Source organism: Simochromis diagramma, unplaced genomic scaffold (assembly GCF_900408965.1).
Source record: "Simochromis diagramma unplaced genomic scaffold, fSimDia1.1 OVJJ01000031.1, whole genome shotgun sequence".
In the NCBI taxonomy this organism is placed as follows: Eukaryota; Metazoa; Chordata; class Actinopteri; order Cichliformes; family Cichlidae; genus Simochromis; species Simochromis diagramma.
In genome coordinates, this window is record NW_024386983.1 from 353,520 (window position 1) to 376,838 (window position 23,319).

General features: G+C 47.3%; 1 protein-coding gene across 2 annotated transcripts in view; it reads right to left on the reverse strand.

The window, feature by feature from the left end:
* Positions 1-227: 227 nt before the first annotated feature.
* Positions 228-23,319, reverse strand: part of exoc3l2b (exocyst complex component 3-like 2b) — a 33,559-nt gene continuing 10,467 nt past the window's right edge. For both annotated transcript variants that reach the window (XM_040039695.1, XM_040039694.1), the window contains exons 2-15: positions 15,962-16,459; positions 15,281-15,504; positions 8,032-8,294; positions 7,681-7,947; positions 7,455-7,573; positions 7,057-7,171; positions 6,790-6,900; positions 6,204-6,304; positions 5,544-5,660; positions 3,651-3,786; positions 1,671-1,793; positions 1,441-1,596; positions 1,062-1,183; positions 228-704 (exon numbers count right to left, since the gene is read on the reverse strand). In XM_040039695.1, the coding sequence (XP_039895629.1) occupies positions 416-704; positions 1,062-1,183; positions 1,441-1,596; positions 1,671-1,793; positions 3,651-3,786; positions 5,544-5,660; positions 6,204-6,304; positions 6,790-6,900; positions 7,057-7,171; positions 7,455-7,573; positions 7,681-7,947; positions 8,032-8,294; positions 15,281-15,504; positions 15,962-16,422 (2,604 nt within the window). In that variant the 5' untranslated portion in view covers positions 16,423-16,459 and the 3' untranslated portion in view covers positions 228-415. The remainder of the gene's footprint in view (positions 705-1,061; positions 1,184-1,440; positions 1,597-1,670; positions 1,794-3,650; positions 3,787-5,543; positions 5,661-6,203; positions 6,305-6,789; positions 6,901-7,056; positions 7,172-7,454; positions 7,574-7,680; positions 7,948-8,031; positions 8,295-15,280; positions 15,505-15,961; positions 16,460-23,319) is intronic.

A 23,319-nucleotide genomic window follows, 5' to 3' on the forward strand; every position in this document is an offset into this window, starting at 1 on the left:
GGATGTGAGTGGGCGTTAAGGCGTCTGGGGAGGGAACTCAAAACTGGATTATAGATGGCAGAGAGTTGGTGTCGTAAACCACCGCCTCTGTTCAAAGATGGTCGCTCACAGTGGACATAGATGCTTCTTTCACTCCTCTTTCAAACCATCTGTCCTCTCTGTCCAAAATGTGAACATTGGCATCCTCAAAGAGTGACCTTTGACCTTTAGATGCAGATGGACTGCTGAGTCTTGTCCTGTGGAGGTGGCTCTTCTATGTTGTGCGATGCGCTTTGCAAGCTCCTTTGACTACGATGACCTGGATGACTGAGAACCTTCACAGACACACTGCGTCTACATCCTCACACTGAGATTTGGAAAACGTTATGACTAAACTGTGTTAATAAAGTCATAAAAGCCACTGAAGCAGGACTCTTCAGAGAGCATCGTCAGGGTTTTCCTGGACGGGCGTTCGGGTTTTGCGTCTGCGCGGTCGCAGCGTGGTGAAGCAGGAAGAGGCAGTGAGGGCAATGCGGCTCAAGCCGACGTTCAGGCAGTGGACCTCAGAGGTGACTGGCACCTCAGCGAAGAGGGCGCGGTCCCGGGAGAGCGTCGCCGGGCCGCTGTCGCTGGTCTCGATGTCTTTGACGATGTTGAGGATCTCCTGACGCTCTGCCTGCCGAGTCATCCCTCTGATGTTCAAAATGGCTGACACGTGCTTCTTCCTGGAGGAGAGAGAAGGAGGAGTGAAGAAGAGGCGTGTTTCTGTGTTTGATGTGGTCCATGTTTAGAAAGCACATGTTCCTGAAGCTGCAGGATTATCTTAAGACTTAGAGAAATTGTATAAAAATTTTTGTCTTTCATTTTCTAGGAAGGTTTCCATGTGGGCTTTTTAAAAGTGACTCTAGCATCCAGCCAGAGTCCTTAGTATTTATAACAATTAACAGTTTCAATTTTATGAGCACCAAGGATCTGTAAGCTGTCAGTAAGAATCAGAAGAACAGGAAGAAAAAGAACAGAGTAGGTATAACAAGACCAAGAAGCAGAAGAAGATTTCCAGCATTTGGCCAAGGCGATGTTACCTGATGTCTGGAAACTCTCGGACCAGAACTCCAACCTCCATCTGGATGGAGGGGAGGTCCTCCAGCTGGATGATCTCAGAGATGTGACACAGAGCGCTGTCCAGCCAACTGGAGGACGACTCCTAACAGACGGACGGAGGTGTAAAAAACGTTTGTGAAGAGTCAAAGAAGAGGAAGACCCCGTTAGGTTACGTTGTTAGGTTTGGGTTCATTTGACTTTTTCTGCTTTTAGCTGACGACGTAACTGAACCATCGATCTATTCCTCAAAAACTAAAACTAAAATCCACTAAAAGCTCAGATCGGAGCCCCTCCAGATTCTGCACATTTCTCTTATCTGTTTAGTTTTTTAGCCGGTGACCTCTGACCTCCAGAACTCACCAGGTCTTTGAAGAGGACTTTGATCTGGTTGCCTTCATCTCTAAGCCGACCAGCCATCCTCTTCCTCATCTTCATGGAGGTGCAGATGATTCTGCCTCTCATGACTGAGCGGAGGTACTCCGTCACCACTCGACGGTGGATCTCCGATACCAGCAGCTGGGAGAGAGGTGGAGAACATGAGCAGCAGCTCCAGCATCAGCCGTCCACTTACTTGTTTTGGATGTGTGTACCTGATACGGAGGACTGTCCATCTTGCTGTATTTCTTGAACGCCTCTTTGATGAGAGCCTCGATCTGCTCATACGGCTCCGTGTTGGTCAGCCACTTCCTCTTCACCAGGCGCTCGAAAAACGGCTGAACGAAGACACAAAGTGGGGAGAAGTGCAGATGAGAGGAGCCCTGCAGCGTTTTCAGGTCAGCTAAGTTTCATAGCAGATGTTTTCTCTCTTGCTGCATAAGTTAGCATTAATACCAAATGCATTTACACAGTGACACATCTTTGTACAGCACAGAGCAGATAGAAAAGAGGAAAAAAGTAGTTATCATTAACCAGCAGAGGGATTCATAGTCTATCTATCTGTCATGTGTAAATTTACAAGAAAGGAAATTTAATAATCTGAGACTATAAAACTATTAATAACCTAAAAAAAAGAAACTTGCAATTTGTTGCAAAATAATCCAAAATATGTGAAGTTTAAAAAACAAACTGAACTAAAAAGCTTCATCAAAACTGCCTCAGTGCAATACAGAGACGGTAAACTCAGCGTGCTTCTGTCCCATAGGGGGCGCTCTCACGATTTTTCCATTCTGTGAGCGTTAGGAACTTCACAGCACTATCAACCACTTTATGGCATCCGCAATTTTGGTTTGGGGCATGAAGTGAGCAGCAGCCTCCTGATAGCGTTCCCTCAACCACCACAACCAGCTGCTTCTTCTCCACACGTGGAAGTAGAGCAGGGCGATATGAGCAAAATATTTATCACGATATACATTTCAAAATATATGTAACTGACGATATAATTGACATTAGACAAAATACTTTACAACTCCACAACTTTATTAGTGCAACAAAAAAAAACATCAATGTATTTCCACTTAAACAAGCAGCTGTTTTTTATGTGCATTAAAGTTATATAAACTTTAACAGTGCAAATGCAAATTCCTCGCTGACAGTTTAACCAAAAGGCATTTCCAGTGGAAACTGGCCGACATGTCCTCAGCATAATCATGTATAATATCCACAAAACTTAAAAAGAGGTTATACACACACAATACGGTAACATTATGATGAAGCACAGTTCGTATCACTCCGCAAGGCTCCGCCTACGATAGCCGTAATGCTCCGACAATCCATCAAGCGAAGCAGTGCGGCTTCGTAGCTTAGCAAAGTCGTACTAAAACCTTTGACAGATTTTCGAGCGCCGTGCACATAAAATCGTTTCGAGGTCAGTAAACACAACCAGAGTTCATACATAAGGCACACGGGATTATAAGGGGCTCTGTTGACTTTCAGAAAAATCAAAGGATTGATTTTAAGTGCGCCGTATTTTCCAAACAACACGGTAATAACGACGGCCTGCTAGCATGCGCTACCAAAAATAGTGCTTTGTTGTGTATCTGACGGACGAAAGCTAAACCAGTTCCACACCACTGAAGCTGCAGCATTTTTACAAACCAGTTCTGGTTCATCGCTTCATTCAACGATCCGCTTTCGCCCTCCTCATTCTCCGTCGCCGCCATGCTTTTTCCGCCATGTGCGTATGAAAACAAAGGCACTGCGCGTTTTACCCATATTCTATCACGGTATTTCATTTTCTTATCGTTGCCCAACATTATACCGGTATCACTGTGAACGGTATGATATGGCCCAGCCCTACGTGGAAGCTTCTGCTGGGGTTTAACTCCTAACATCTAACCATCCTGGCTCGATGGCGCTCGTTTCCAGTCAGCAGAACGCTAACGCTTTATAGGCAAAATATGACACAAGTGTTTTATTACAGCTCTGACTCTTAATTGAAGCTGGATTTTAAAAACTCAAATAAAATGTGAGGTTTTTGTCTGGACGAAGGTGCAAATTATTATTTATGTGGCTGCATTTGGTCTATTCATCAAGGACCATCTCAGAGTGGCCGAGTTTCTGCGTTCTTTGTGTGTGTGTCTGTGTGTGTGTGTCTGTGTGTGTGCGTGTACGTGCGTGTGTGTGTGTGTTACCCTGATGTGCAAGTAGAGCCGGTCAGACAGCACTTTGACTCCCTGCTGGATGATGTGATCCAGAGACTTGTTGGCTCGACGTAGAGAGTCCTCGCTAACTGACGGATCACACTGAGCGCAGCGCTGCACGAAACCTCTGCACGCACACGCAGAGACATATAAATTAATTCATTTTAATTAAATTCAAATGTATTCATTTTGCACCAAATCACAACAACACTCATCTCATGGTGCTTTCTTTTGTAAGGTCAAGAAACAATAATACACAAAACTCCAACAATCAGACGGCCCCCTATGAACAAGTGCTCTGGCAACAGTGGGAAGGAAAAACTCCCTTTTAAAAGGAAGAAACCTCCGGCAGAGCCAGGCTCAGGTGGGGGGGGTTACTGGAACATAAAACCTGCACATAGCGAATCAGCAGGCCTTTCATTGTTTGGCTTTGTAGTGTGCGACCCAGCCAGTCGGTCCAGTCATCATCTTCTTGTGTTTGTATTTCACCCTCATTAACTCGCTCTCTCACTTGCAGATCGGCTGCTAAAGTTTTGCCACACAAATAAAAGCCCAGAGATGGTGGAGCACGGTGGGGCAGACCCCAACAAGCTCACCGTCTTTATCTTTCACAGCTCTGTTTTGTAAGTGTAGGTCGAGTCTGGCGTCACCAGCAGTCCTGTTTGTACTATTTTCCTTTGTGAGCAACTCTATTTTCAAAGCTGGTTGAACTGCCTCAGCATTGGGACACTGTGTTAGGTTCCTTTGAGCTAGAAATTTAGGCTCCAAATGTTGGTTTAGCGTCCTTGAAAGGGAGATAAAGGCTGAGGTCACCTGGAGTCAAATGTGAAAACCCTCTGAGGTTAATCTGTGTCTGGGTGGAACCGACAGCTTCGTTCATTTCCACGGGACATTGCAATAATTGCTGGAACAGAGCCATCATTATTGTTATGGGTCAAAGGATCAGCTGTTAAAAAGCTCTGTGGATCCACGAACCCATCTGGGAACAATAAAGGAACTGAAGGCGCCGATTCTGAAGAGCCGACAGAGGGTTAGATCTGTAAAATATCCTTATTTCAAGTTTGGTGTAACAAAAAAGGCAAACTGATCATTCTCTACAATGATAACATCCAGCACGTGCTTCACATTTCATTTCTATATTATTCTCAGGTAACTGAGCGCTAGGTCCAGCATTACTTTACAACATTTCAGAGGGAACTATTGCATCTTTAACTGCACTGTGTTTATCAGGTTATTTTAACTTTAGTGTATCTGGATGCAAGAACACAGATAAAGGACAGAAACGTGTCCTCTTACATTTTAAAACAGCTTAAAGGTACTTTCAGTAGTTACTGTAACTGTCACCACCAGGGGGCAATGTTTCATCAGTGCGTGTGGTGCTGTTATTTAAATTATTTAACCTTTTAATTAGAAATGTGCTCTTAATGACTTGGCTCATTAAATAAAGCTTACACTGATCCACTTCGCCCTCTGGTGGTACAAACTGATATTACATGAATGTGCCGCCATAGTTCAAATTCAGCTGCTAAAAATGAATGCGTAATCCTAACCCTCAGCCTAAACGTAACCATAATCATAACTGTAACCATGACACTAAAACCACAGTTTGAAAAATACCTTCAAACTTGTGGGGACGGGCACTTTGTCCCCATAAGTGACTATTGGTCCCCACAAAGATATGTAAACATGTACATACACATGCATGCGCGCGCACACACACACACACAGTGATGATGTTATAGTTAATATTTAGAGAGTTAAACTATATTTAAACACAGGAATGAAAACAAGTTGAAAAACCCTTTTGAGAACTGCAGCACTCGACAGAGTCGGTGACAGTTTGTCTCACAGTTCGTTCGCATATTGAAGAGCTTGTGTTTGTACCTGAATGGAGGGCAGCAGTTGGCCAGGGCGATAGTTCTTGACACGTATCCATCCTGGTGGTCTCCGAACATCCCGGCCTGCATCCCTTCATGGAACATCTCAACTTTCCGCTGGAAGCTAAAACAAATAAGCCAGAATCATGATCTGGTCTTTCAAAGCTAAAAAAGCTAAACAAAAGCATCTTACAGCTCAAGGACGTTTACATTAGATCACATTCATCAGTCAGATCACACAGATATTCAAAGAGTCCTTTCCTGCTGTATTAAAAGAACCATGGCACTGCTGTAGCTGATGTCTTAATAATCAGCAAAAACAATTGAAACAAGCATGAGAAACATTTGTAAATTATTAACTACATACGGATAACAATGGGACTGAATCATTTTGAACTCGTGTTTGATTTTACTGCCAACCCTAAAATTAAAAAAATGTACATTAGAATTTGATTAGAAAATTAATCTTAGAGCGTTATGTTTTATTGTAAACGGTCTCTGAGTGATTGTGACACACATCTGCTTTGCTAACTTCTATTTCATCAGGTTGTTCATGTGGTTTTATTATTGTTTGTTTTTTAATGTCAACTATTATTTCTGTTATTTATTTGTTTTTTATGAAGCTAATGACTAGCTTAAAAAAACATTTATTTTGAAAAGAACGTACCTGTACAGGAAGTCAGCGAGGCCGTTGATGCTGCACTGCGCCACTCTGGAGCCTAGACTTCTGTTGATGGAGGCCGAACGCTCCAGATCGGCCTGCAGCCTCTAAAACACCGATAAACATACAGACGGTACGATTGTCACACACCTCAAACCTTTAAAAACAACTTTATTTCTCAGAAACAGCTTTGGTCGTTTACTCGACAAACATACTCGGGTGAACGGCAGACAGAAATGATTTGATTTGGTGACTGATGTGCACCTTTAAGCTACACCTGCTTCAGCCACTAGAGGGCAGCAGCTGCTTTCAGTGCAAATTTGAATGAAAGAGTGTCTGTGTGTGTGTGACAGAGAGAGAGATGAGGAAATGTTTGATGTTGACTTTGGCTGCAGTTGAAGGACAAACCCAGAAAACAATCAGCGTACGAAATGCAGCGGAATAGACCTTTATGTAACACTTCACTCTGATTATATCCTGTATTTAAACAGACAGGAAACGCTTTTCACGGCGGTGCACAGACTCATTCACGGAGTGTGTGCAGTAGCCATAGTGACGAAGGTGCGTGCGGGGGCAGCAGGTTGGGGGTTACCTCTATGACCGTCTTGGCCAGAGTGATCTGGTACTCCTCGATCTGCAGCGTCTCCATCCATCTCTTCTCCTCGTCGTCCAGGACCTGACTCAGCTCTGTGGTCACTTTAGCCTGCGCAGGGAAGAACCGGGCAACAAATCACTGACAAAGCACTGACATCATGCTACTTTTTTAGAAGTGTGTACAAAACAGAGGTCCCTGCTCGGTCAGCCTGGTTATACGGGCCACTGTTAGTAAGGTAGGTGAGAATATGTGTCTCTCTCTCACCCGGACCGAGTTAAGACAGTCGAGCTCCAGTCTGTCCACGGTCTCTGACGGCAGCAGAGGACTGAGCTCAGAGTGGTTGAATGGACTTGTTATGCATACAGTCCCCAGAACATCCCTGAAACAAACGCACACACACAGACACACACACGCACACATGAGCAACCTAAGCAGCAAGCCTGAGTCCACACAGACTCATGTGTATCTAAACCTGATGCTCCATCACATCTGCAGCTTTTATGTCACTGTCTTTGGGTTTATTTGTTCTTGCAGGTCATTAATGAAACTTCAACACTGAATTTCAAGCAAACTTGAGGGACAAAACCAATCGAGGGTCACTCTGGTTTCAGGTTCGTCTGTTTGTCCTGTGTAAACGGTTCAAACCTGAAACATGTGCGTACCTGTTGTACATGTTGTGCAGCCAGTCCAGCAGGGAGTAGATGTCTGTGATCTGCAGCTGGTTGTCAGTGATGGTCTTCAGTCGCCGTGCAACCGCTTGGTGGTAGCTCTGTACGTACACCTGAGAGGTCAAAAGGTCAGACGTTAGAGTGCTTGGACTGTTACAGGCTGCAAACATCGATTCCATTAGGTCAGCATTTGTGTATTTGTGTCCAGGTGTTGACTCACCTGGAAGGGCTGGTACTCTTCAGGATAGATGGACACCGCGTTCCTCTTGGCGGCCCCCAGGTCTTCCACCACCCGGGTTCGGAGCCGGTCCAGGTACTTGTTCAGTTCTCCGGCTGTGAACTCGGCGGTCTGAGGCAGAGAGTCGTCAGCCGCCTCCTCCACCGCCTCCTTCCACCTCTGCTTCAGGCGGCGAGGCCTCGGGCCTCCTGGGGCAGCTCCCTCGCTGACTTCCCAGTCTTTGTCAACTTGCTCCTCCTGCTGCAGCACCTGTTAGAGCGAGAGCACTTTGACGTAACTCGAATATTCTTGTGTTCTTCATCAGTTGCCATGGCGACAGAAGAGTTCCCTCACCTGGACCACCAGACCCAGGTTGGGCCCGGCTGTCGGAGACTTCAGGGACTCCCTGACCACGGCCCACAGCTCCTTCTGCAGCTCCTCGTACAGCAGCTCCACATCCTTCGCCTTCCTCCGCCCGCCATCTTTGACGCTCGGGCTCGTCGCGTCCTCGGGCTGCATCGCGGCAGCTCGCTCGTTGCACTCCTGCTCCAGCTCCAGGATGTGGGTGTCGGCCAGGAGCAGGTCCCGCTTCTTCACCAGCTGCAGGATCTCCAGGACTGGAGGAGACAAAGGAACGTTAAGACGTCATCCATCCAAATGTCTTTGGGAGGATGTTTGGCATTTCTCCGTGAAGAAAACAGTATCCTCTACCTAATCACATGAGCCAAGGTGTGAAACCTTGGCTCATGTGATTAGGTAGAGGATCATCAGGGGTCCTTTGTCCCTCTTGGGGGGGAAACTTCCACTGGGTTTAAATCAGGGTTTTTATAGTGTTTGTTCCAATATTCATAAATATTGCACATTTATTCTGTGATATAGACACAGTGCATTACAGCTGTCCTTAGTGAGCTCGCTGGCCTGTGAGAGCTGCCAAAGAACGACTCGAAGCCTTCGGGATGACTTCAACCAAGACGTGAAGCTGCTGCTGCTGCTGGTCTGCGTTCACTGCTCGGCCCTGTCTCGCGGTTAATAATCATTTCTCAGCATAAACTCTTAAGACACGATTAGGTCAGAAACTAAAGTGTTTATCTCTGCTCTGATTGGTCACAGCCGGAAGGTGGAGCAAAAAATGTCCATCACAGAGGATACTGCATTACTGCATGTGCGATTACAGGGGAAATATGACTCAGTTATTCATCACACACACACACAGCAGGACAGGAAACTCGGTCTTCTCCTGCATCAGTTGTTTCATCACAGGAGACGGCTTCTCCAGGGCCACGCTTTCAAAATAAAAGCCTTCTGTGTTTGTTTGTGTGTGGAGAAAGCGAGGAGGATGTGAGGCCCTTCAGATGTGCAGAGGAAGAGAGGATGACACACACACACACACACACACACACACACACACACACACACACACACACACACACACACACACACACACACACACACAGTGAAAGCCCAGAGGAAGATCATCTCTATAAGCAGAACAATGTGAGCGGAACATCCCCACTTTGAACTTTTGTCTTTCGTTGTTTTTGGGTCGACGGTGGAATAAAGTTTGTAAAAACTGCAACAGCGATGAGGTCAAAGGTCACAGGGAGGGGGGGGGGGGGTTGCTTGTCAAATGTGTGTCTTTAACTTCAGGGAGACTGAAACATGAACTCTCTGAATACTTTTTGCACATTTAAGTTATAGATGAGGAAATAGTGGATTTCCTGCCTGACACACATACTGTGATCTGTGCACTGAGGAAACCACAGCACAGTATCCTTTACTGTAAATGTGCTCAGCTGCTGCGCGAAGGACCTTTTGTTTCTAGATGTTACAGATCTAGTTTAGACTTTTTAAAACACCCCACTCCCCGAGAGGAAAAGTCACAGCAGCGAACAATAGTGCAGAAATGGATCCACGTGCCTGCATTTCCCCATAAAATGTCCCGTCTGCACTGAAACGTACAGTATGAGAATAAAAATGTCCTCATGATACAGAAACATCCCCAAAAAATGTCCCAACAACCAACTACAGTCCAAAACTTAGTGGGTCCTCATGTGGATGGATAATTAAGAATACACACACACACACCGTGCCCCCTCCTCTCAAACACAGCTCTCATTGTTCACTTTCAGACTTTAGAGGAAATCTTTTCCAGCTGGATGCACGAAGCCCCACCCCCCTCCACCCTCTTCCTCGCACCACCATGACCACCTCCATCACCGCTCGTGGTCCTAACCCGTTTAATCCACGTCACAGTGCACTTCACATCAGATGCTGGGGATGAATGGATCCCAGAGTCAAAGCTTCTTTACCACGTTTGGTTCAGACACGACTTCGACCAATCAAACGTCTTCATTTCTCCCCACCTGTGTGATGTAATAAGGTGAGACAGGCAGAAAATGGAAAAACTGAGTTTTTTGTTGTTTTTTTAAAGAAAGGCACAACTACTGGACACAACCATTCAATACCTGACAGCGATAAAAATGATGCTGCCACTGGTTAAAGTTATCGAACGCTGTCCTCCTATTGGTCCTCCCACTACTCTTGATACCAGCCTTACTGCCCACGGTCATTCGGGCCCTGAACGCCCCACAGCTGCTGGGGCTCCAGCCGTGAGCCCTGAATGTTAATTGTGTGAACGCTGTTGCCGATGTGTCCACATTAGTGATGCTGAACGCCAGACGCGGCACATATTTTAAGATGAAACATCTGCGTCTTTAGTTTCACTTTACACAGATGTGAAAACACGTCCAGCTCGCGGCTGCAGTTTGGCTGCTGGACGATGAAACCCGGTGAACCCCGCCGAGGCGAAACCGAAGCTGCTTTTATATGCGCCTGTGTCGTTTGGTATTTAATTAAGTGTACTCCTGTGCTTTCCATGTGTAGTGCTGCACGTCTGTCTGCATGAACAGTAGCAGTACTGTGTCTGTATATGTGGAGCGTAATCTGAGCTGCGTTTTCACATTTTTCTCCTGAGCTCCGGTTCAGTCGCAGATCTGCTCCGGCTTCAAGCCCACGGTCACTGAAGACACGACTCAGCAGCTTCACCGTCAAACCGAAGAGAGTCGTGTTTCTCTCAGACGCAGAGCTGAGCATTCAGATCAGACCGCCTACTTCTTGCAGACGCAGGCCAAACCTTTCATGACAGCTCAGGAAACAACTGTTGTTTATTCAGACAAACTTTATTTGAATTCAAAAAGGTTGCTGCTAATAAATAAAACTATGATTTCAGCAACAGTGTGAAGTCACGAAAGCTCAGTTCACTCTCTGTCTGAAATAAGCAGGTTTAGCTTCTCCCTCTTGGACATGACTGTCTTCTGATTTGCTGCCCCTCACACACACTGAACAGCAGGTGGGTGGGGCCTTTGCATCTGAGATGGCCATGCTAGAAACATCCTCCCTCTGTGAGCTCACACAGATCCAAGAGTTGAAGGAATCGAGGGAAACTAAGTGCTTACAGCCTGTGCTTTGGGCTCACATACACTCACCTCAGTACCTTTATTCATGTTTGATATGAATATCCACCAGTGGAGATACATCCCAGGAAACAAGGAAAAGCTGAAGAGATCCAATTTGGACAAGTAAAGAAACAAAAATGGAAAAAGGAGAGAAGAAAATGGAATTTTGATCTATCGTCAGCCTCCATGCAGATTTCCTGTGAAGTCTCTCAAGGTTTCCTGTTCAAAGTGTGTGTTTGCTGGCAGAGCAGTGAAGCCGCTGGTGTCAGATAAGCCGCCCACTGTGGCCACTGACAGGAAGTCCTCCAGCAGCTGATAGCTGGTCAGCAGGATGGTGCAGCCGCTGAAAAACCTCTAACTGTCCTGCACCAACCATGAACACATCATTCATGGTTGGCCACGACGCGTCTCGTGTCCTAATTTTAGATTTAGTGCTTTATTTTCATGTTAGTCTTTTATTTTCTCGACTCATCAGTGATAAAAAGAGCCCAGCAGCGACTGCACTTCCTGAGGCGACTGGAGAAGGTGCGCCTCCCCGACCCAACCTGAGCGCCTTCCACAGAGGCACCATACAGAGCGTGCTGACCAGCTGCATCAGTCTGGTGTGGAAACTGCCACGCGTCCGACCGCAGAGCCCTGCAGAGGACCGACCGCTGAGCGCGTCATTGGCTACACCTTGCGCTGCATTTGGAAAGCCACTAGCATCATGGCTGCTTCACTGCTCCACTCTGTGGACTATTGTATTGATTTAGTCTCATTCCCATTCTTTTCTAAGCACATCTTATTCCTGTGTAGTTGTACTTTGATCCAGGAGGATTTCGTCCTACTCTACTCGGGTGTACATCGTTGGGTTGACAATAAAACTCGACTTAAATTTTACCCTAAAATATACATAAACTGACAGCAGCAAAGAGAACAGCAGTCAATGACATCCCTGCGACGCTGCCAAAAATCAAAGAAAAACTCAAACTAATGAAACGAAACGTCCACCAATCAGAACCTCCGTATTTAAAAAAAAACATGCTGAGTTTTAATCTCGTGTTCAAACGTGAAAGCTCGCCTCGTGAGCGTGAGCGGAGACACGGGAGCTTTTTAGTGTTTGTGGATCCAAACAGCTTCACACGTCCTTGCTTCACCTCTGAATGACACCTGAGCATCGAGTGTTTGGGGCTTTTAAGACTAATTAAAGTGGACTTCCTGTTTCATATTTCACCTTCTTCCTGAGGCCTGCAGCAACACGCCGACAATCGGCCGGCGGAGCCGCCGTGCAGCGGTAACATGAGCGTGCATTAATGAAGCACACACAGCAGTTTGTCAGGGGTAAATTCCATGAAGCGGGTCTTTCATCACTCTCCGTCACTTCCAAGAAGTCCTTCAAACTAAAAGGCTGTAATGAAGGCGCGTCACTCCCCTTTGTGAGGCCTCGAGGCTTTTACTGACCCCTCCTCCTTCTGCCAACTACTCGAACCCTTTGTGACCTTCGCTCCAATCACCGTTACTACGGTGACCGCACTGTCGGCGAAGAAACAAAGTGTGGTAAAATATATGTACAGTAAAGCGGACTGTAGCACCGTGTCGCTCTGTGTTCACTGAAGTCTGAAGCGATTCAAACTCGTTCAGCTTGAACTTTAAACTCCAGAGTTTCATTTTCAGAAGGCGAACACGCTTCGACTTTCTCGAAGAACCAAACACAGACGGTCCTCGTCCACATGACCAGAAACATGCTGTAACCGTCCTGGAATGACAGAGAGGTCAGACGACCTGCGCAGAGAAGAAGAAAACAAAAACCACAGCGCCCGTGACCTCGGTGTTTCTGTCAGGTTGACGTGACTGCAGCACAGCAGGCCGAACGTTTTATTTTACTGGGACAAAAGTTTCATGCTGGGACCTAAAAATGCTCAACTTGATCATTTCTTAATTTATATGAAACGTGTCGATCTGTGAGCATTTGTTCTTATCTAACGAAGGCAGCGAGCGTTATATAATCACAGAGGGCCGACGATCAGAGGCGTGCTGTTGCTCGGCGCCCTGTTCTGATGCATACCTGCTGTGCAGAGCAGCTGATGCACATCTGCCAGCTTTGCATGCTTAGATAAAAAGCCAGCACGCATGAAGACAACAAACCAAGAGGACCAGCGCCGAGACCCCAGCACGGCTCAGACTGCACCTGAACTCAGCACAGGAAATCATTAAGCAGCAGGTCAGCAGCGCTCTACTGTGTGCTTCCACTGGATCACACCTCAGAGAAATGCGGCACTTTCTGCTGCGCTGCATTCAAATGCTTTGGACACGACAGCCAAGCACAGGCTGTGTGAAACTGTTTGCTCTTCCTCAGAAAGCAAACTCGTTTTGCTACTTCAGGTGTTTTGCCGTGACGTTTTCAAATCAGTGCAACTGCACTTTTCTGATCAGGAGCAGAGCCTTCAGGTTTAAGAAAGCTCCCACAGATCCAGACTGAGACTCTCGAGCTGCTCTGTGGCTCCTTTTTACTTTAGTAGGTGTTCAGTTTGTGTTTGTGCTCGTCCTGATTTGTTCGACTGTTGCTCTGCAGGTGTTTTATTGCTCGATGTTGATCGGCAGGTGTTTGCTGTCTGTTCAGACAGAAGCAAAGGTAAAGTCCTTCTTTCTCTCAGGCCAGCCTGACCCGGTGCAGCTCTGTCTGCGTTCTGTTTCACTGCCAAACAGGATTATAGGAGTCAGGACCATTTGTACTTTCAGAGACACACACGCTCAGCGGCAACCTGATCCGCTGATACGGTGGTTTAGCAGCATCTGAAAACAAGCCCGCACCTGAGCATCCAGAGCTCTCTGCTCACCTCAATCTGAGAAGCGACTGCAGGTTCTGCTTCTGTAGATGACCCAGTAAATTCATCCTCAGGTACCAAACAAACAGCACGAGCTGCCGATCAGCAGCTAAAGTCAAACACAGACATGTCTTCCTCCTCTCGCAGCAGATGGCCCCGCCCCTCCCTGAGCCTGGTTCTGCTGGAGGTTTCTTCCTGTTAAAAGGGAGTTTTTCCTTCCCACTGTCGCCAAAGTGCTGCTCATAGGGGGTCATATGACTGTTGGGTTTCTCTGTATGTATTATTGTAGGGTCTACATCTCAATATAAAGCACTGTAGTTGTGATTTGGTGCTGTACAAATAAAACTGGACTGAAATTTCAGCCTCGAAATCCCAGAATTCCAGAGTCCAACACGTTTCATATCACTGCGACTCCTTCTGCCAAAAACATTCACTGATTTCTAAACTTCACGAACGAGAAAATAACTGACAGAATAACTGCTGATGAAAACAAACACAGTGCAGCAGAGAAGCCGTTTGACCATACAAACAAGGGTGTGGAGGAACTGAGAACACACACACACACACACACACACACACACACACACACACACACACACACACACACACACACACACACACTCTTGAATCATTCATTACCAAATGGCAGCGTAAACAGGGTGTGATAAACAATAGACGCCCTTACAAAGTTTCCATGACCGGCCCAGTACTTATGACATTACACACACACACACACACACACACACATTCCAGTGTTACAGCATCTCAGCGTCACCCAGTTGGCCATGATATCACCTTCCTCACCGACCCTCTCCATCCATTGATTTTCAGCGTCCGTGTTTAAAATAGCCACAGGCTGCCGACATGCGCCGATCAGATCGGGCTGTGAACGGGACGATAACGCTGCTACTGAAAACGTCTGGAGACAGAATATCTGTGTCTCGTGTGCAGCTTGCAGTAAGTTAAAGGATTGACTGTGGCTGATGGTCTCACTGGAATCTGAAACCCCAGAAACAGCTGAGAACAAAAACAGTTGTTCTTGGATGGGTGGACATGCCAACGCATCTGTAGTTTCCTTCCACCGGTACAATGTCCTGTCATAGTGGTGACACTGGAAAGTGTTTAGTCTAACAATAGAAGCTTTTAGCTGTGGAATCGACAGGAAGTGACATCTGAACCATGTCAAACCGTGTGACAAAAGTAATCTGATTATCTTGGGTCGATCTCATGTTGTCAGGACTTAAGCGTGGTATTTCTGATACCGTAAACTGCAACCTAATATACGTTTTTATATTTGTAAAAAACTAGTTCGTGTCTCTGCCGTGCTGAGCCAGGACTTCTTACCTGACAGTGGCTCTCTGGGTTTAACCTCCTCCACCGGCACCGACTGGTCCTCGGGACCCTGGGACGACTGGTCAGTCATGGACTCCTTCTTCGTCTTCCCCAGACCCACCATCCTCATGAAGGACACGCGGCGGCTGGTCGAGTCGCCCTCGCTCTCCGAACAGTTCAGCTCACCGTTGGCTAACGATTCCTTACGGGAGGGGTCACGATATTTTCCTGCAAACCTTTTGTGAAGACAAAAAGAGAAAGGTCAGAGACTGTCACGAGTCCAGCAACTACCCCCCACGGACCAAACTCCACCACAGTTCCCACAGAGGTCTCTACCCTGCTGACACTTTTACTTTACTAATCTCATAATTTTTGTTTGTATCTTGAACTTGGAACTTAAGAACTCGCCAAAACAAAAAGCTTATCGTTCCACCTCGTCCACATCAAGGCCTCTAATCCCCCTTCCCCTTGAGCCACGTTACACTGACAGATTTTTAATTCCTCTACCTTAACAGATCCCTGTAATCTCCTATCTAAACATTCACAAATGCCCTTCCAAGTTCTTACCTTCTATATTGAATGTCAGTGTGAATCCTCTCTCCCGTCTATTTGATTATTTAATGGTTCATTTCGTCCTTACAAATTCAGCCCATTCATAATCTTTCATCGCCATTACTCTAATCCCACGTTTACCTGAGCAGACTTCCTTCAGAACTCCTCCTTCCTCTCTTCTTCTTCTGAGAAGGTGAAGGTGAGGGCGACCCTTGCAGCGACCCTTGTGGGGAGAGCGTGGCACTCTTTCCCGACATCCTCAGGTTCTTCCCCAGCTTCCCGAGGCTCTTCAGCGGGGACATGAACTTGAAGGAACCCTTCACCGAACCTCCTCCGCTTCCTTTTTTCCCCTCGTTGGCCTCGTTCTCATCCTCCTCATCCTCAAATGGGTTGCGGTCCCTCGGCACATCGCCGTCCAGCAGGGAGCTGCCGGGTGACCAGTGGTTGCCATGGCCCCCGTTACCATGGATACTGTCGTCATCATTGTCAAAGGGGTTATGATGGCGGGGTGTGATGTTGAGGCTCATCCTGCGGATGAATAGGGCGTTGTCTAGAGTCGGACCGCCTTTTAGGCGCACTGGGAGGTTTTTGAGGATGGGCATGATGGAGCTGGGGGAGGGGGGAGAGGGAGGGAGAGACCTGGTAAAAGAAGGAAGGGGGGAGGCGTCAAAGCTTCATAATGGTATTAAAACGTTATTGTGCAAAACCAGATTCAGCTACAAACGTCGTCACAATTTTCATCATGTACAGGTCAGAAGTTAGAGGCCCAAACAGGAACCAGTTCGGCTCCAGAGCCCCTGCTGGTGTGCGAAGACCAGAGTCTGCTGTTTGTGTCTCACGTTCCTCGTCAGAAAAACCATCGCACAAATCCCGTCCTCACAGTTACTGACGTATAAGCTGCTAGAAACGGATCATTGCTGCTGATGCTCTGTAATTAAGAAAAACATCGTAACGCGCTTTGATTGATATCAGCGCAACAAGAAAAACACGTTTCCGCCCCGTCACTGCGTCGATTTTTTAATCACGATTAAACCTGAGTTTATTCATCAACTTGTTAGTTTTACTGGAAAATTACATTTGAGGTTCATCTTTTATTATTTATTATATTAGTTCTTTATCTTTACAATATGATAAGGATGCTTACTATACTAATAAAATACTAATAAAGTTTGAGGCTGAAAATGAAAAAGTTCAGAAGATTTTATTTCGTTTCATCAGGATGAATAATCGCCCACGAGACACACCTGAAGGACACACCTGAAGGACACACCTGAAGGACACACCTGCTTTTTTGTAACTTTTTTAGTGTTTGAGCTCTGATAAGACTCCACCCTGATGTAGGCTGTCGGTTACACTCTGACAGCTGCTCTGATAACGCAGAGGTCACACTCACGGTGTTGTGATGGTCGGTGACCATGGCAACACATCCGCCTCCTACCCGAAGATGTCCGAGCTGTCAGTTTGACCTTGATGTGGAAGATTGGTTCGTGTGCATCATAAATATAATCACATGATAAAACAGTAATAATAACACAATTCGTTTTAATGTGGACTCTGATGGTGGCCACACCCACACGGCTGAGGCGCAGGTTCCTTCTTTTTGGCTCAAACTCATCGCAGACTTTGAAAACCTGCATGAAACCGCGGGGAAGCCTCCGACAGACAACAGGAATAACCCCGTAAACACGCATGCAGCGTCGGATATATCAGGACTTTGCCTCTGGGGATAACAGCTGATATTTTGGGGCTTTCGATGCAGCCAGCGGACATCCATGCCGAGACTTCCTCTTCCATGTGCCGGTATTTGTTTACAAATGCAGGAACATTTAGAAAAGGCTGAATATTTCATTTCCACCCGATGAGAAAAAACTGTCAGGTCTTTACGCTGAGACGCGTTTTCAGAGCCGCCCAGCGTCGTGCTGATTTTCAGATTGCGGCTGTCAGAGAACAGAAGATAAATTGTTCTTCAAAGATAGCAGCTTTGATGAATTACAGGAGGACGAAGGTGCTCTGACGCACATCAGGACACACCTGACTATCACGGATGAAAGCTACAAACAGGCTGCAGGTTCCTTTGAACCTTCTTCAGGAACGTTTTCAGAACGCTCTAACAGAAATCGAGCTCTCCGATTGGCCGGCAGGGGTCTTCTGAAATAATGTCAGCAGTCTGAGGCGCCGGTAAGCCCGGCAGCAGAATGACAGAGAGCAGATCCTGTCGTAAAGCAGCTGGTGTCACATGTTCCCAAAACCATAAAGCCTGAAGACAAAGACTCATAAACTCTGCAAACATTAACAGGCAGCAGCTCGGTAATGATTCATGGGAAACCCTGTAATGATTAAATGTGCCCTCGACCAGCGCGGCACTCATTAATGTCCACTCTGTAAACTCCACCTGCGATTTTAACACATCTGTGCTGAAAACTGAAGCAGACTTCCTTCAGACTGAAACATGGACACACACAGGACCTGAACTGGATTTGATCCCAGATTATCAGCCAACCTGGATGCAGTCTACGGGAAGCTGCATCCATAGACTGCATACAACAGTCCTAACATTCACACCACTTGATTTCTCCGTGTTTGACCACCCCCCAACCCCCGATCCGACGCTGGTCCCCCTGCCAACCCGCTCCTGGCGGTCTGGAGGCTGTACCCGGGCCCCGCCTCGTGGGCCCAGGAGTCCTCGCCTCTGCCTGTCACACTATCGTTGTCCTTTCCGCTCCTATTGTTTGTGTCCAGAAGCTTCCGCGATGCCCTGCGACCCTCTTGAAGAAAACAGGCTGTGTGCGAGCGCCACTGGGCTCCGCATGGGTTTCCTGAGCCTGCCGCCAGGGCTGCTGGGTATTTATGGAACCAACACCACTGAATCACTTCCCACTTCAGCCTGCTGGCTTTCTTCACTGTTTTCCTCACATGTGTGTGTGTGTGTGTGTGTGTGTGTGTGTGTGTGTGTGTGTGTGTGTGTGTGTGTGTGGGAGTCTATTTCTGGCAGCAGCGGCGTGTCCTGAGCTGGTGAGACTGGAAACCAACAACATGAACAACATCCGCTCCCAGTGCGCCCTCACAGTCATGTTTCCATCACTTGGGAGGACACTGACTTTACTACACAGACAGACGTGCGTTCAGCGACAGAATCCACACAAAGATGCCGAGTGTACATCCTAATTCAGCTCTTTAACGTCTGTCTGTGGCCCAACTCAAACACAGAAATCAGCGATGGAAGGGAGAATCGAGCAGCGCGACTGGTTTTACTGGCTGGGCCCACATGAGATTGAAGCTTTGGAGCTCTGTTTGCGGTCTCTGAGTTAAGGCCGCTGCTCACCTCCGTCATGCTGCTTCACCTGGTCTCACAGATGAAGCACGGCGTCTGACGCTTGTTTTTGTCTGTGCTGTTTTATTTTAGACCCTAAAAGTCTGTTAGGAGCAGAAACACCAGCCAATCAGACTACAGCTGAGTACAGATTAGATGTTCCACCTGTCATCCAAACGTCCATCCATCACATCCTCAGAGACACCCCGCTGCTCCACAGTGTCGTCACACACGTGTGGACGAGTTCAACGCGGCGTTTAAGCATCACGTGGAGGCGAAGGAGTCGCGACCTTTTCAGTGTCACAAAACAGACAGGAAGCCAGGAAGAGGAGCAGATAACCAATCAGAGGGAGGCACAGACTTCAGCCCTGACCTTCAGCGTGTTTGTGCTCGTGGCTGATTAATGACTGCGTAGATAATCAGCTGATTAACGTCTGCTGGAGGAAACAGAACGTCCAAAAACAGGAATCATTTCATAAGAAGGGCCGGCAGCTGATCGCCTGCTTCCTGCCCACATTCATCATCGATTCATGTTTTTGAGCTCAAACTCTCGATGCCTGACTGGATGTCTGCGGCCCAAACACGAGAACGGACGAACAAATCTGTTCCCACTGCAGACGCAGAACAGTAACACGAGCTTTCTTACAGGGGGCGGCAGTTACTCGCCAAATGACCAAATTCATGGGCTGCATCCTCCTGAGGCCGTCACAGCGACGAGACGACGGCTGCTGCAAATGCGTCCTTCATTTCCCTGAATTTGAAGGATGGGTCGGTGTGTCCTTCGTGGCCCGACCTATCCCAGAATTCATAGCGCGGCCCAGCCAAATCCAGTTTCCAACATTGGCGGCAGTTTTCAAATTACTCTTATTTCTCTTTCTGGGTCACAAAATAAACTTTTAACACATTTGCAGGCGAGAATGTAGCTGTGTAAACTTCAAATATCTGCTCGGTTTATCAGGACATCACATGTTTGCAAAAGTGCTTCGACGTTTTCAAAGACGTCTGTTACCCACCAGCTCGATAGCTGACCGGGGCGAGAACGGCGAACTCCCGGCTTCATCGTTTTCAGACCCCCGCGGTCTGTCGCTACTCAGGTTAAACGTGATATACACGTCACTCAGATAACTTAAAATGTTATTGTTTGGCTTCTTTCACTGTTTGATTTGTTCCTGACACAGCTGACTAAACGTCAAACAGAAAACTGATTGAACAGAAGTGTGAGACGGTCGAGAGTTTACTCCAGCGTCCTGTTATATTTAGATAGCAAGGAGCAGACGGTTCATTCAACTCCACCCAGACAGTGGTGACGCAAAACTGAAGGCGAGACCGTCCAATTTCACAGCCGCTCACTTCAGTCTTCTCGGCCTTGGGAGGATGAATTTGGACACAGCTATTGATTGGATGCAGATGCCATCTTGATGCACTGAAGACGCTCTGCAACCGCAGAGCTGGTCTCAGTCCTCAAAGCAACCATTTCAAAGGCAACAAGCTGACAGTTTCACTGAGCACGATCACAACTGCTGCTCTCAGTACTGTGACTGTAAAGCAGCCCAAACACGAGAAGCTACAGCTGACATCAGCAGGACGTTCACACCACAGACGATCGTTTGGGTCCAGCTGGAGTCACGGCGGTCTCTGTTAGCTAACGCGAGCAGGTACAGGTGATACAGAGGACAGTCTGCTCGGGGACGCTGCTCATTCATGTGTTACATTTGTTTCTGTTCTGCAAAGGGACAAAAGGTGAACACACACACACAGTAATCCATGTTGTGTTTACACACAGTGAGCCTGTGAGCAGGCGGAGGTGGAATTTTACTGGGAATCTGCTGCTCAGTGACTGGAATGATAAGTGGCCAGTTTGATGTGGAAGCTTCTCGCTGCGTTTCTGGACATCAGTCTGACGGCGTTCCCACAGAGCTGCAGCCGGTCAGCTGACACAGCGGGAGGAGTTTCTCTCAGTGGGTGCCGTCAGTTTTCCAACAAGACAGGAAATCATCTTTAGGACATTTCAGCGATGTGAGAGGAAGTCTGCACTTCAGCTGGACGGAAGAGAAAACTAGCTGTCGAGCCCAGCGGGTTGCTCTTACTGGGACACATGAATGAGGTCCCGTCACAGGCCAGTTCTCCTCTCGTTGTCGATGTCTCCCCAGCGGATCATCTGCCTCCCTCCATCCATCAACGCCCTCTGAGCTCGTCCCCTTTTCCTCCTGCCTGGCAGCTCCATCATATCCACCCTCCCTCCTCTGCACATGTGCAAACCATCTGAGCCTCTCGGACTCTGAGCTGTCCCTCTGATGGACTCATTCCTGGTGCTGTCCATGCCGCTCACTCCCAATAAACATCTGAACGTCTCCATCACGGCCTCCACCGTCTCCATCTCTATCCATCCCTGACACTCGTCTCCACCTACACCACCCTGCCTGCACTGTCCAAACCTCTGCTGCCTCGTTTCCTACATTAATGGTTCATACACAGCGACGCTGTAAACATAACTGCCAGCAGTTTCCTGTCAGCCGACATCGACCCACGCGCTGCCATGCGTGTGACCGACGCGCCTTCTGCTGCAGGACTTTCAGTCCCAGCTGCACGTTCCTCTCTGCAGGGAGGACATTTTTCTGAACAGCTGCTTTCTCTCACAGACGATGCTGAGCTGACAGTTTTTCCTTAATGGGAGACAGATGCAGTGTGGGTAACCGTGACCTCATATCAGAGCAGTTATATTATGTGATGGTAATTCGATAATCGTCCCGAGCGGTGTCCTGGAGTTTCAGAGCGATCTGTGGAGCGCTGGCTTGTTTTTCTGTCCTCTGCCTGCAGGCTAACCTGTGCAGCCTGTTCTTATTATCGCTGCAGCTGCAGCTCAGAGTGCACGCCGGCCTCGCTGTGTCCCGACTGTTAAACAGCTTCCTGCTGAGGAGGGCAGCACGTGGGCGCAGGAAAAGGAACCGAATTCAGACAAATTCCATCGATTTATTTATTATTACTTTTGTGAGCTACATGATAATAACCCACCCGTACACACACGCAATCCTGGACTTTAAAACTGGGAAGTAATGACCGTGGCTCAGCCCCGCCCAGCCGGTCTGAGCTGGGTTTGACTTTGGAGCCATAAAGTTCTTTTTATCAGAGCAGCCCGGCTCAAAAAGACACACGATGGAATATTTACACCAGAGCCTGCTTCATGAAGCTGCTTCTACGTGTGGAGATGAAGGAGAAGGTGGAGACGAAATGTTAAAAAAGACGTCACAGTTCCCAAAACCTGTGTGTGCGAAAAGGTGGCTGTAGAGAGCTGACCGTGTAATGATAACTGTACTCAGCACAGCTTCATGTCCCACTCACAGCATAAAGGAAAAGTACTGCACACACAGACACACAGACACACACACAGACACACAGACACACACACAGACAAAACAGGTAAAAATGGTTTAAAAAGGCTTTTTTCAAGCCTGTCATTCACCAAACTAAACGGAGCAGGATGCTAAAAACATGCATCAGCGATGTTACGGTTGCAGCTTCTGACTAAGAGCAGGATGCAGCAGCCCGATGGAGGGTCTGGAGGCAGACCTGAGCATATTTGGATGAGCAGGTGGAGCGTCGAGTTGTTTTTATCGCACATAAAGGAGCGTCGCGGTGAAAATGGTAAAACAAGCCTCTGAAAGAGAGCACGAGTGTCTGCAGACCCCAGGATCAACAGCAGCGGCGAGCAGTCGCGCGTCTCTACAAACGAGTGCAGTTGGTAACGTTTCTGTCTGCTTGGTTTCAAAGAACTCAAACTCTAAAACAGAGCAGTTAATAAAGGGATTGGTGTCAGTGTGACCACAGCTGGTCATTAATGCAAACGTAAGAGCAAGAGCTGAACCAAATCACTAGTAACTCACTAAGGTAACGGCTAAAGCGCCTCCAGCTGTCCAGATGTTCTGTCACCAAACTGATGCTCAGACTTCAACTAATGTTTTTTTTAAGTCCACCATCCATGATTAATGTACTAGTCCTATCGCTCTTATTTTGAAAGCTTGGACCTTCCTGTGTTGTGCTTCTCATCTCACTCACAGCTGCTTTTCAAACATTTTCATTTTTTTTTGTTCTTTTACATCTGGAAAGCAGCTTTTTTATTTTGCTGCTGCACCAAACTGAGAAGGTTTCCAGGACGACAGCTGGTCAGAGCTCGAATCTGTAATAAACGCAG